We start from the raw sequence: 13,431 nt of genomic DNA, 5'->3' as shown, positions 1-13,431 counted from the left end.
AACTGTTTATCATTGTTAATGGACTGTTCCAGTGTATAGTGGGCTGGGAGGGGGGGAGGGCGGGGGATACATCTGTGCTGAAATAACGCCGATCTCCATTTTTTTTTCTTTCCCGCATTTACAGAGGGGCGGTGCAGTCTCAGCCTATTAGCAGTGCACACACACACAGCAATGTGCATGTGATGCACACAAGCAAGGGCATGTGTCATTGGCTGTATATGTCACATGTCCTTGCCCTATAAGAACCAGCCATTTGCCCCGTCGCCACTCGCCACCATTTCCTCACTGCTGCAGCTTAGTTTTAGACGGCACCGCTGCTGCTGTGGGCGCTATACAGACTAAGAGTGTTTTTTTTGGAGGGAATTGTCAGAGAGATAGGTTTAGGGAGTCGGGAGGAGTCGGGACTAGTTGTAATATCAGCCCTTTTCAGGGTAGGTTACAGCAGTTCATAGCACTGCCAGGCAGGTGTGAGCCAGTGCTGTGCAAGTGTTAGTCACAGCATTTGGTGTAATCTAGCTCAGCCAATCCTTTTGGGCTAGTAGCATTGTCTGATAGTCATCTGAGTAGCCCGCCTGTGAAGTTAGCTACACCGCCTGTGTATCTCAATTTTTACTGCATCTAACCCAGTAAATCGTTTTGGGCTTAGTAGCAGTGTCTGCACGTCAGCAGGGTAGCCCGCCTGTGAAACAAACTATACCGCCTGTGTATCTCTATTTTCACTGCATCTAATCCAGTTAATAGTTTAGGGCTTAGGAGCAGTGTCTGCACGTCAGCAGAGTAGCCAGCCTGTGAAACAAACTACACCGCCTGTGTATCTCTATTTTCACTGCATCTAATCCAGTTAATAGTTTAGGGCCTAGGAGCAGTGTCTGCACGTCAGCAGAGTAGCCCGCTTGTGAAACTAACTACACCGCCTGTGTATCTCTATTTTCACTGCATCTAATCCAGTTAATAGTTTAGGGCCTAGGAGCACAGTGTTCGGAGTCAGGTGGTGGAACAAGAGGAGGAGGAGGAGGAACAGGAGGAGTCATATGTGGAAGAGATCATATCTCCAAAATCAAGAAGGTTGGCAGCACCAAGGCGGCTGGCATTGGAGGCTGGGTTAGAGGGATTACCGAGGGCGCATGGTAGCAGCCGAACTGTTGAGGAAGGCGCAGGAGGCGAGGAAGAAGTGGAGGACGAACTGGCACTGGGCATGGAAGACCCATCAGATGAGGAAGACCTTGATCAAATTTCTGTTGTGCGAGGTTGGGGGGAGAGGGCAGACGAAGGAAGCATGATTCTCACCTCGCCACCACCAAGACAACAAGGACTTGGTCCTCCTGGATGCGCAAGACACATGAGTGCCGTCTTGCTGCACTACCTGCAACATGACCCTCGGATTGTCAGAATCCGAAGTAATGCTGACTACTGGGTTGCCACACTCTTAGATCCCCGGTACAAAAGCAAATTTGGTGAAATAATTCCTGCCATAGAAAGGGATTCACGCATGCAGGAGTATCAGCAGAGACTGTTAGATTCTATAACATCTGCTTTTCCACAAAACACCAGTGGTGCACGTAATCAATCTCTGAGTTCTAACTTGCCAACCGTGGGACTATCGAGTCATCACTCTAACCGTAACAGTAACATCGTATCTGGTGGTAACAGCAATTTTTTCCAATCGTTTCAAGATTTTTTAGACCATTTGCAAGGCCACAGGAGACAAGAAGTCTGACGCACAGCCAACGCCTAGAGAGGATGGTACAGTAGTATCTCCAAGTTAACATCGATGCCATGACTCTGGAATTGGACCCTTGCTCATTTTGGGCTTCCAATCTTGTAAAATGGCCTGAGCTCGCCTCTCACACCTTGGAGATCTTGTCGTGCCCCGCAGCCAGCGTTCTCTCTGAATGTGTCTTCAGCGCTGCTGGTGGTGTGCTGACAGATAAGCGCACGCGGCTGTCCAGTGACAATGTAGACAGACTAACATTCATCAAGATGAACAAATCCTGGATCCGCAAGGACTTTTCTACCCCTGTGTCATCTTGGGGAGACTAAAAGCTTGATGATTTTTGAAAATCACCTCACCAACCGTTTTAAAAAACTCTGGCGAAATTGATGCCACTTAAGTGGTGTCTGTGGCCGAATTTTTTGAAAAAATTGAGACTTTTATTTAGTCCCCTTGCTGAGTTTTACATGACGTTGTCATCGTCCATTCCAGGTGGGTGGGGTCGTCTGCAGAGTTGTTTACTCATACTATGGCCTGGGATTCAGAGGTCTGCTCCAAAGCTTCAGTGTCTGCTAGTCAGCAGAGTAGCCCAGCCACCCACTTCCTGTTTACCTAAGTACTATTTTTAACGGCATCTAGCCCGGGAAATCCTTTTGGGCCTAGTAGAATTTAGTGCTACTCAGCAGCGTACCCCACCCATGAAGCAAGCTACACCGCCTGTTTACCTAACTACTATTTTGTAACGGTATCTAGCCCGGGAAATCCTTTTGGGCCTAGTAGAATTTAGTGCTACTCAGCAGCGTACCCCACCCATGAAGCAAGCTACACCGCCTGTTTACCTAAGTACTATTTTGTAACGGCATCTAGCCCAGGAAATCCTTTTGGGCCTAGTAGAATTTGGTGCTACTCAGCAGCGTACTTCACCCATGAAGCCAGCTACACCACCTGTTTACCTAAGTACTATTTTGTAACGGCATCTAGCCCGGGAAATCCTTTTGGGCCTAGTAGAATTTACTGCTACTCAGCAGCGTACTTCACCAATGAAGCAAGCTACACCGCCTGTTTACCTAAGTACTATTTTGTAACGGCATCTAGCCCGGGAAATCCTTTTGGGCCTAGTAGAATTTAATGCTACTCAGCAGCGTACTTCACCCATGAAGCAAGCTACACCGCCTGTTTACCTAAGTACTATTTTGTAACGGCATCTAGCCCGGGAAATCCTTTTGGGCCTAGTAGAATTTAATGCTACTCAGCAGCGTACTTCACCCATGAAGCAAGCTACACCGCCTGTTTACCTAAGTACTATTTTGTAACGGCATCTAGCCCGGGAAATCCTTTTGGGCCTAGTAGAATTTACTGCTACTCAGCAGCGTACTTCACCCATGAAGCAAGCTACACCGCCTGTTTACCTAAGTACTATTTTGTAACGGCATCTAGCCCGGGAAATCCTTTTGGGCCTAGTAGAATTTAATGCTACTCAGCAGCGTACTTCACCCATGAAGCAAGCTACACCGCCTGTTTACCTAAGTACTATTTTGTAACGGCATCTAGCCCGGGAAATCCTTTTGGGCCTAGTAGAATTTACTGCTACTCAGCAGCGTACCCCACCCATGAAGCAAGCTACACCGCTTGTTTACCTAACTACTATTTTGTAACGGCATCTAGCCCAGGAAATCCTTTTGGTCCTAGTAGAATTTCGTGCTACTCAGCAGCGTACTTCACCCAAGGAGCAAAAAACACCGCCTGTTTACCTAAGTGCTATTTTGTAACGGCATCTAGCCCGGGAAATCCTTTTGGGCCTAGTAGAATTTAGTGCTACTCAGCAGCGTACCCCACCCATGAAGCAAGCTACACCGCCTGTTTACCTAACTACTATTTTGTAACGGCATCTAGCCCGGGAAATCCTTTTGGGCCTAGTAGAATTTAGTGCTACTCAGCAGCGTACCCCACCCATGAAGCAAGCTACACCGCTTGTTTACCTAACTACTATTTTGTAACGGCATCTAGCCCAGGAAATCCTTTTGGTCCTAGTAGAATTTGGTGCTACTCAGCAGCGTACTTCACCCATGGAGCAAGCTACACCGCCTGTTTACCTAAGTGCTATTTTGTAACAGCATCTAGCCCGGGAAATCCTTTTGGGCCTAGTAGAATTTAGTGCTACTCAGCAGCGTACCCCACCCATGAAGCAAGCTACACCGCCTGTTTACCTAACTACTATTTTGTAATGGCATCTGGCCCAGGAAATCCTTTTGGGCCTACTAGCAATTTCTGCTACTCAGCAGAGTAACCCACCCATGAAGCAAGCTACACCGCCTTCTTTCTTTCTCAATCTAACCCCTCGGCTCTGGGGTGTCCACTCTCCCTCCAGCTCTCTCCTTCTCACAGGTGGACTACCGTGTGTTTTCACACTGGCGAATCTTTTGGGCCCAGGCATAAGAAGTCGTCGAGGTTATGGATAATATGTACCGCCTTACAAACGTCCATGATGACACATTCGAGGAAGCAACTAAACGCCTCAAATAGTGAGCAGGATATGGAGCACCCCATGGCCAAACAGCGATCTATGTAGTATGCTCCTTCACAGAAGCAGCCCAATGGGAGGACACTATTCGGAGGCACAGATAGTAACCGGAAGGCCCCCTCAATGTCTGTTTTGGCCATTAGGGTGCTCCTTACCAACTTCTTGACCCGCCTGATTGCCTCGTCAAAGGAGGTACAGTACATAGTACTGTACTTGGTTCTGCGTCGATGTTGTCGTTTACTGACCTGCCCCTTGGATATGACTAATGGTGGATTAGTCTGAATGTATTGGGTTCATTTTTTGGCACAACTCTCAACGGGGGTACCACTACGTCTTCTAAGGAAAGTGTTCTGAATGGACCCGCCGCCATTCTACCTAAAGATATTTATTTTTTTATTTATTTTTTCAAGACGTCTGGGTGTTGGTAGAGTGAGTTTAGATTTTTACTCCAGCCTTTCTTGATTTTAGAAGGGCATGACATGTCTATATCTGTGTCTCCTCCTCCTTTTACTCCTCCACCTCTTTTCTTTTCGCATGACTATATGTAGTTGTGACTTTTCCGTGTGTGTGTTTGTGTCTTCTGAGCAGTTTGTCAGCTTTTGGACACCTTTTAAGGTGTTTTCTATGTGTTTTCCATGTGTTTGTATGTGTTTGTGGTTGCCTGCCATTGGTTTCAATGGGGTTCGACGGTGTTCGTCGAACACGTCCCTGTTCGACGAACCGAACCCGAACACTAGGGAGGTGGCCCATCTCTAGTGCTCAGCCTGCAAAAGTCGATCCAAGGCTTCTGTTTTTTTAATCTTTATGACTTGTACATGCTCATCAGCTCCTGCACTTGCTAGAACACATAAATGTGTAGATTTTCAGAGAGTTCCTTCTACTAATATATGGCAACACATTTTTCTGCAGCCTTTGGAGCTGTTACCCACGGCACATATACATTTTGTTCCGTTTTACTTGTATGTTAGCGACACATTGAGGACTGCCCATTTTGCTTTGAGCATATTCAAAATGACTTTTCTAATATATTTTGATATTTTTTGAAGTCTTCTAATTTGCACGCAATCTCATTGCAAATTGTTTGCTGGTTTGTTTCAGAAACTATGAAAAGTATTTCCTTAAGGCTCAGAAGGTGCGACGTTTGATAGCAGATGACTTTGTGAATGTGTTCACATCTGGGGTAGATGTCTTACTTACTCCAACCACCTTAGGAGATGCAGCTCCTTATGTAGAGTTCATCCAGGAGGATAACAGAACTCGCAGTGCTCAAGAAGATGTCTTTACACAGTGTGCCAACATGGCTGGTAAGCGTTATTTAAGAATTGTCTTGAATACGATAGTCGTGGCAAGTATTACATCACAATTGATTACTATTAACGATGAGTGCAAGTGCTCGTTACTTGAGTTTGCCTAGGGTTCTCAGGTATGCGCCAAGTAACGTGGGTGCAGTAATACTGATGAGACAGCCAGCCTATAATCAGGGATTGGCCGTTTGGTACATCAGTGCACAAAAAGATACAGTCTGTATGCGGCAATGTTCACACAAGGAGATACAAAGCATCTGGCTCACAGCCTATTAATGACGCCCATACGCTTGAAAAAAAGCGGGCTGCCCAGTGCTAACTAAAATGAATCCTGTGTGAACAGAGGCCGCAGTTTACAAAGACATTTGGGCCCAACTGCACCCTGATAAGATGTAAAGTGCAAAAAACACATAGCAATGTATGTGAGGTATTAGTTGATATTCTGGCCAAAATACGAAAGCACACAACCCACATCATGGGTCCTTATGCTTGTGAGTCCTACTCTAACATCAAAACCACCAAAAGAGGACTTGAAAGAAAGAGGCAGAGACGCTTACCTGCCCAGGCCTCAAAACAAACGCACTAGCAAAGCGCAGTGGACCCAATTAAAGATGGCGGCTACACAGGTGCAGTAATACCAATGAGACAGCCAGCCTACAACCAGGGATTGGCCGTTTGGTGCACCACTGCACAAAAAGATACAGTGTATGCGGCAATGTTCACACAAGGAGATGCAGAGCATCTGGCTCACAGCCTATTAATGACGCCCATACTCTTAGATCAGGCGGGCTGCCCAGTGCTAACTAAAATGCATCCTGTGTGAACAAAGGTCACAGTTTACAGAGCCATCTGGGCTCAACTGCACCCTGAACCCAAGTAACACGGGTGCTCAAGTGACATGTTCGATTCCCTGCGCCCGCATTTTTCATGGCAGTTAGAAAGGCACAAAAGAGGCGGGGATGGCCTGGCATACACATACATATATATTTATATATATTATAGGCTAGATTAGGTATCTTTTCATATCATGGAGTATTAAGCCTAAACCTGATTTTTGTCTTTAATGTATAGCATAGAACAGTTATTGTAGCTATGTAATATATGCTATCTGTGTAATTTTGATTCTTTAATATTTCGATTGAATATGTGAAGTTAACTCTGAAATTGCTTTGTAATGTTAATGTCTTGTTTCTCCTCTCACAAGGTGTTCCTGCTATAACTGTGCCTGCAGGTCTGTCTAGTAGAGGACTGCCTCTCGGTCTCCAGTTCATTGGACAAGCTTTTTGTGAAGAACAGCTTCTGAGTGTTGCTAAATGGTTTGAAAATCAAACTAAGTTCTGCCCATTAGAGTTTCATAAAAGTCATGAAAATGGACACATAGTTATAACACAAAGTAAATCTGCTTCTTCATTGTAGTCAATAAAAATAAAGTGTGCTACTGCTATTTATTATATCTTGATCTTAAAACACATGTAGTCAGTACATGCAATGCATCCGCTCAAAAGTGTACAAGATGAAATTTTGGTAAGTTGTCTTGGTTTGTTAAATACACCCTACTCAAAAAAATAAAGGGTACACTAAAATCCCACATCCTAGATATCACTGAATGAAATATTCCAGTTGTAAATCTTTATTCATTACATAGTGGAATGTGTTGAGAACAATAAAACCTAAAAATGATCAACATAAATCACAACTAATATCCTACGGAGGTCTGGAGTTGGAATGATGCTCAAAATCAAAGTGGAAAATGAAGTTACAGGCTGATCCAACTTCAGTGGAAATGCCTTATGACAAGGAAATTATGTTCAGTACAACGCCTGGGCGTGCTCCTGATGAGGCGGCGGATGGTCTCCTGAGTCCGTTTAATGCTGCTATGAGTGTGAAAGTTTTCAGAAGTGACCAAAACATCAGCCGGAAAGCATTGGTACTGAGATGTGGTCTGTGGTCCCCACCAGCAGATCCACTCCGTTATTGAGTGTGTCTTGATAATTGCCAATAATTTCCATCTGTTGTCTATTCCATTTGCACAACAGCATGTGAAATTGATTGTCAAACAGTGTTGCTTCCTAAATGGACAGTTTGATTTCACAGAAGTTTGATTTACTTGGAGTTATATTCTGCTGTTTAAGTGTTTCCTTTATTTTTTGAGCAGTGTACTTTACCAGGGGAATGCACCTGAATTTTCCCATCGAGTTTCCAAAAAACACTTTACATTCAGCACTTCCACAGCTTCCTCCGGCAGACACAGAACCTGTTTCTTTTGGAGGCGTGCCAGTACCCAGCTTCCTTACTATGATGTACACAAATAACTGCGTAACAAGAGGCATCTCAGTGTGTGTGTGCATGCATGTCATCAACCTCACCTGTAACTTAGGCTACTTTCACACTAGCGTCGTTTAAAGGGAGGGTGCCGTGATTTTAGTTTTTGTATTAATAATTATTGATTATAGAATCAATTATTTTTAATACAAAAGTAAATGTACCTCTTTCATACTTTTTTATTTATTCACTTTTACATTCACCACTGGAGGCCGCCATTTTCATTAGTGTGGGTGTAAGTGTCTGGGCACGACACTTGCACTCCTCACTTACGGCAGCCATGGACATAGGAGCCAACGGTCGGGCTCTGACCGCATCTCCTGCCTCTCAGCTGTGACTTGGCCACACCCACTGAGCTGCCACGTCACAGCTGTGAGAGGAGATCGCGGCCATTTTGTTTATTTCCCTCTGCCATCGCACACACAGCTCAGTGCGTGCGATGGCAGAAGCTGCTGCCGAGGGTCCAGGGTAAGTATCTGCAGCGAGGAGCTGTGATTGCAGCCTGTACTTAGTATTACATTACAGGCTGCAATCACTGCCGACCTGTTCAGAGCAGAGCAGGGAGATCGTCACACTGCTCTGCCCTGAACATGACTCAGCACTTCCTGGGAGAGGAAAGAAGGTAAGTACAGCGTTTTTATTTTCTTATGCATCTACCACTGCTACCAGCCCCTATATACCACCTAGCACTGCCTGCCTGCCTCTGTATACCACTGCCTGCCTGCCTCTGTATACCACTGCCTGCCTCTGTATACCACTGCCTGCCTCTGTATACCACTGCCTGCCTGCCTCTGTATACCACTGCCGCCTGCCTCTGTATACCACTGCCGCCTGCCTCTGTATACCACTGCCTGCCTGCCTGCCTCTGTATACCACTGTCTGCCTGCCTCTGTATACCACTGCCTGCCTCTGTATACCACTGCCTGCCTGCCTCTGTATACCACTGCGGCCTGCCTCTGTATACCACTGCCGCCTGCCTCTGTATACCACTGTCTGCCTGCCTCTATATACCACTGTCTGCCTGCCTCTGTATACCACTGCCACCTGCCTCTGTATACCACTGCCGCCTGCCTCTGTATACCACTGCCGCCTGCCTCTGTATACCACTGCCTGCCTGCCTCTGTATACCACTGCCTGCCTGCCTCTGTATACCACTGCCTGCCTGCCTCTGTATACCACTGCCTGCCTGCCTCTGTATACCACTGCCTGCCTGCCTCTGTATACCACTGCCTGCCTGCCTCTGTATACCACTGCCTGCCTCTGTATACCACTGCCTGCCTGCCTCTGTATACCACTGTCTGCCTGCCTCTGTATACCACTGCCTGCCTGCCTCTGTATACCACTGCCTGCCTGCCTCTGTATACCACTGCCTGCCTGCCTCTGTATACCACTGCCTGCCTGCCTCTATACCACTGCCTGCCTCTGTATACCACTGCCTGCCTCTGTATACCATTGCCTGCCTGCCTCTGTATACCAGTGCCTGCCTGCCTCTGTATACCACTGCCTGCCTGCCTCTGTATACCACTGCCTGCCTGCCTCTGTATACCACTATCTGCCTCTATATACCACTGCTACCTGCCTCTATATACACCTACCACTGCTACCTCTGTCCTGGGTAGCTAATCCTGTCCCGTGTACTGTGTCCTCAGCAGTCAGTATCACACAGGACAGGATTAGATACACGGCTCAGCAGTCGGTATCACACAGGAGAGGATTAGATACACGGCTCAGCAGTCGGTATCACACAGGACAGGATTAGATACACGGCTCAGCAGTCGGTATCACACAGGACAGGATTAGATACATGGCTCAGTAGTCGGTATCACACAGGACAGGATTAGATACACGGCTCAGTAGTCGGTATCACACAGGACAGGATTAGATACACGGCTCAGTAGTCGGTATCACACAGGACAGGATTAGATACACGGCTCAGCTGTCGGTATCACACAGGAGAGGATTAGATACACGGCTCAGCAGTCGGTATCACACAGGACAGGATTAGATACACGGCTCAGCAGTCGGTATCACACAGGACAGGATTAGATACACGGCTCAGCAGTCGGTATCACACAGGACAGGATTAGATACACGGCTCAGTAGTCGGTATCACACAGGACAGGATTAGATACACGGCTCAGTAGTCTATCACACAGGACAGGATTAGATACACGGCTCAGTAGTCGGTATCACACAGGACAGGATTAGATACACAGCTCAGCTGTCGGTATCACAGGACAGAATTAGATACACGGCTCAGTAGTCGGTATCACACAGGACAGGATTAGATACACGGCTCAGCTGTCGGTATCACACAGGAGAGGATTAGATACACGGCTCAGCAGTCGGTATCACACAGGACAGGATTAGATACACGGCTCAGCAGTCGGTATCACACAGGACAGGATTAGATACACGGCTCAGCAGTCGGTATCACACAGGACAGGATTAGATACACGGCTCAGTAGTCGGTATCACACAGGACAGGATTAGATACACGGCTCAGTAGTCGGTATCACACAGGACAGGATTAGATACACGGCTCAGCTGTCGGTATCACAGGACAGAATTAGATACACGGCTCAGCTGTCGGTATCACACAGGACAGGATTAGATACACGGCTCAGCTGTCGGTATCACACAAGCCAGGATTAGATACACGGCTCAGCAGTCAGTATCTACTCCTCTCCTATGCACTCCTCTCTCCCCCCCCCCCCCCCCCGTGTCTTTCCTCAATGTGGTTTATTATTTTTGTTGTGGGAGATGAGGGAGTCGAGGATTATGCGTTTGGTATGGTTTAAAAAAGATTAATAAAGGACTTTATTCTGGCCGAGTCTTTATTTACAATACAACTATAGGATTAGTAATGGATGGGTGCCTTATAGACGCCTCTCCATTACTAAGCCGTGGGCTTGATGTCACCGGACAGTATGAAGGTGACATTAACCCCACAAATATGAACCCCACTTGCTACCGCTACAGGGCAAGTGGAAATTGCCAGGCAAAGCGCCAGAAAAGGCGCATGTAAAAGGCGGCTGAGAGCTGATGTTTTTAGCCTGGGGGGGGGGGGGGGACAGTATCCATGGCCCCTTCCTAGGCTATTAATGTCAGCCCACAGCTGTCTGCATAATATTTGATGGTTATTAATTATAGGGGGCCCCACGTCTTTTTTTGGGGGGTGTCCCACATTTTAATAGCCAGTAAAGGCTATAAGTATACAGTTGCGAGAGTGTGAGCACACCCTCCCACCCACAGACCAGTACACTGCTCTCCTGAAATACTGTGCTCCTGTCACCCTGCTCCTTCCACCATACGTCTCTCACCTCCCTAGAGCAGCACAATGCCATATGGATCACGTATAATGCCGCTATATATATATATATATATATATATATATATATATATATCACATAATACTCCCATAAAGACCACACATTATGCCGGGATATTATAATATATATATAATATCACACATTATGCCGCCAAGTATTGTGTGATCTATGTGACGGTATTATATGTGATCTATATGGCAATATTATGTTTGATCAGTGTTGTGGAATGATGTAAAAACTATATGACGGTGGTATATGAGAACTATATTGTGGGATTATGTGTGATCTATGTGGAAGTACTAGGTGAGAATTATATGGCGGTATTATTTGTGATCTATATGGTGGTATGTGAGAACTGTATGACAGTATTGTGTGATCTATTTGATAGTATTGTGTGTGATGTATATGGCGGTATTATGTGTGATCTATATGGTGGCATTATGTGAGAACACTATGGCAGTATTATCTTCAGAAAGCGGACCCATTCTACGGTGGTTCAGGCTGAGCACCTGCACGCGGGTCTGGGGTAATAGAGGGGGCAGCATGACCTCCAGTTAGGTGCAGTCAGGGCTGGTGAGGCAGCTGAAGAGAGGGGTCTCATTTTTATCGTTACTATAAGGCTACATTTCCTTCCCAGCGTCACCCCGTACTTCGCCTGTCGTCTCGCTTTCACACATCGCCAGGACAGGATGGAGAAGACAGGATCTGAGGAGGGGAATGGGGTCTGCATGCAAAGTCTGGATGAGAACAGGCCATCAATCTGCAGAAATGTTTCCTGGATTTCTGTGGAGCAGACGGTCCATCCATGTGTATAAAAGACAGTGCTCTATGTACAATCCCTGGCTGCTCCGCGCACCAAACAGGGTGCCCTCATAGACCAGCACACTGCTCTCCTGAAATACTCTGCGCTGCGGTCACCCTGCTCCCTCCACCACATATCTCCCAGAATCCTTGCTGCCTGCCATCCTCGGTGACTGTCTACTTGTCAGTATAAGGCTGCGGTCACACATTCAGTATTTGGTCAGTATTTTACCTCAGTATTTGTAAGCCAAAACCAGGAGTGGGTGATAAATCCAGATGTGGTGCATATGTTTCTATTATACTTCTCCTCTAATTGTCCCACTCCTGGTTTTGGCTTACAAATACTGAGGTAAAATACTGACCAAATACTGCTAGTGTGACGGCAGCCTTACTCTGCAGTCACCAACAAAATGGCTGCTCACTGGGTTCCTGAATATCATCCTCTTATCCCTTAGCAAACACCTAGAAGGGAAGGAGAGGAGACATCACACATGTCAGCAGACTCCGCCCATAATTACTGCAGTGCAGTAATGTGAGCTAGTTGTACACGAGGTTTTTCTGAAATTTCAGCAGCTGCTCCCCCTAGTGTTTAAAAGTGGAAATTCCAAAACTTTTCAAATTATTTTTCATATTTTACTAAATTATAAACAAATGAAAATATTTTTTAAGAAAATTTAAACATTAATTCTTTACATTTTTACAATTGCTGTAAAAAAAAATTTTTTTATGGCACCTTCCCTTTAAAGACACTGACCACAACAGTATAGTGTGGTTGTGCCAGCTGTAATACTATTGAAGAGCGCAAAGACACTTTTCAGGTGTTATGACACGTAATAATAATAACAATAATAATTTTTATTTATATAGCGCCAATATATTCCGCAGCACTTTACAATTAAGCGGGGACATGTACAGACAATAAATTTCAATCCAAGTTAAGACAATTTAAACAGTGACATTAGGAGTGAGGTCCCTGCTCGCAAGCTTACAGTCTACAAGGAAATAGGGGGGAGGGGGTGTATGTTGTGATTGTGATCTGCTGTAGAATACACAATCTATGTGTACCTTGTAGTATTGTTTTGGCAATTATACTTTACACTCCCAATTTGTCAAAGCATTATGCGTCATCTGCCAGAATGCTGGATCTTGTGGCTACTTGTGCTCCTATCAGTTCATTGCTGTGGAGGACTTCTAAGTGCATGTTGCAGTAATTGTACTAGTAACTTGCTTCTTAACCCGTTCCCGACAGGGCCAATTTCCGTTTTTGAGTGTTCGTTTTTTACTTGCCTTCTTACCAGAGCCATAACTTTTTATGTTTTTGTCCACATGGATGTATGTGGGCTCATTTTTTGCAGGATGAGATGCACTTTTGATTGACACTATTCATTTTACCACATACAGTGCCTTACGAAAGTATTCGCCCCCTGGAACTTTTCAACC

The 13,431-nt window shown here is 45.8% G+C and overlaps 1 protein-coding gene across 2 annotated transcripts in view; it reads left to right on the top strand.

Moving 5' to 3' along the window:
* The window catches only part of QRSL1 (glutaminyl-tRNA amidotransferase subunit QRSL1), a 146,748-nt gene extending 139,540 nt beyond the window's left edge, over nucleotides 1–7,208 (top strand). Inside the window, exons 10-11 of one of the 2 annotated variants that reach the window (XM_077289629.1) lie at nucleotides 5,331–5,536; nucleotides 6,741–7,208. In XM_077289629.1, the coding sequence (XP_077145744.1) occupies nucleotides 5,331–5,536; nucleotides 6,741–6,952 (418 nt within the window). In that variant the 3' untranslated portion in view covers nucleotides 6,953–7,208. The remainder of the gene's footprint in view (nucleotides 1–5,330; nucleotides 5,537–6,740) is intronic. The other variant, XM_077289631.1, reaches the window with a different exon arrangement.
* The last annotated feature ends 6,223 nt before the right edge of the window (nucleotides 7,209–13,431 follow it).

The sequence above is a fragment of the Ranitomeya variabilis genome, chromosome 2, assembly GCF_051348905.1.
Source record: "Ranitomeya variabilis isolate aRanVar5 chromosome 2, aRanVar5.hap1, whole genome shotgun sequence".
Classification (NCBI taxonomy): domain Eukaryota; kingdom Metazoa; phylum Chordata; class Amphibia; order Anura; family Dendrobatidae; genus Ranitomeya; species Ranitomeya variabilis.
Note: the sequence above shows the minus strand (reverse complement) of the source record. Positions and strands in the feature narration are given on the sequence as shown.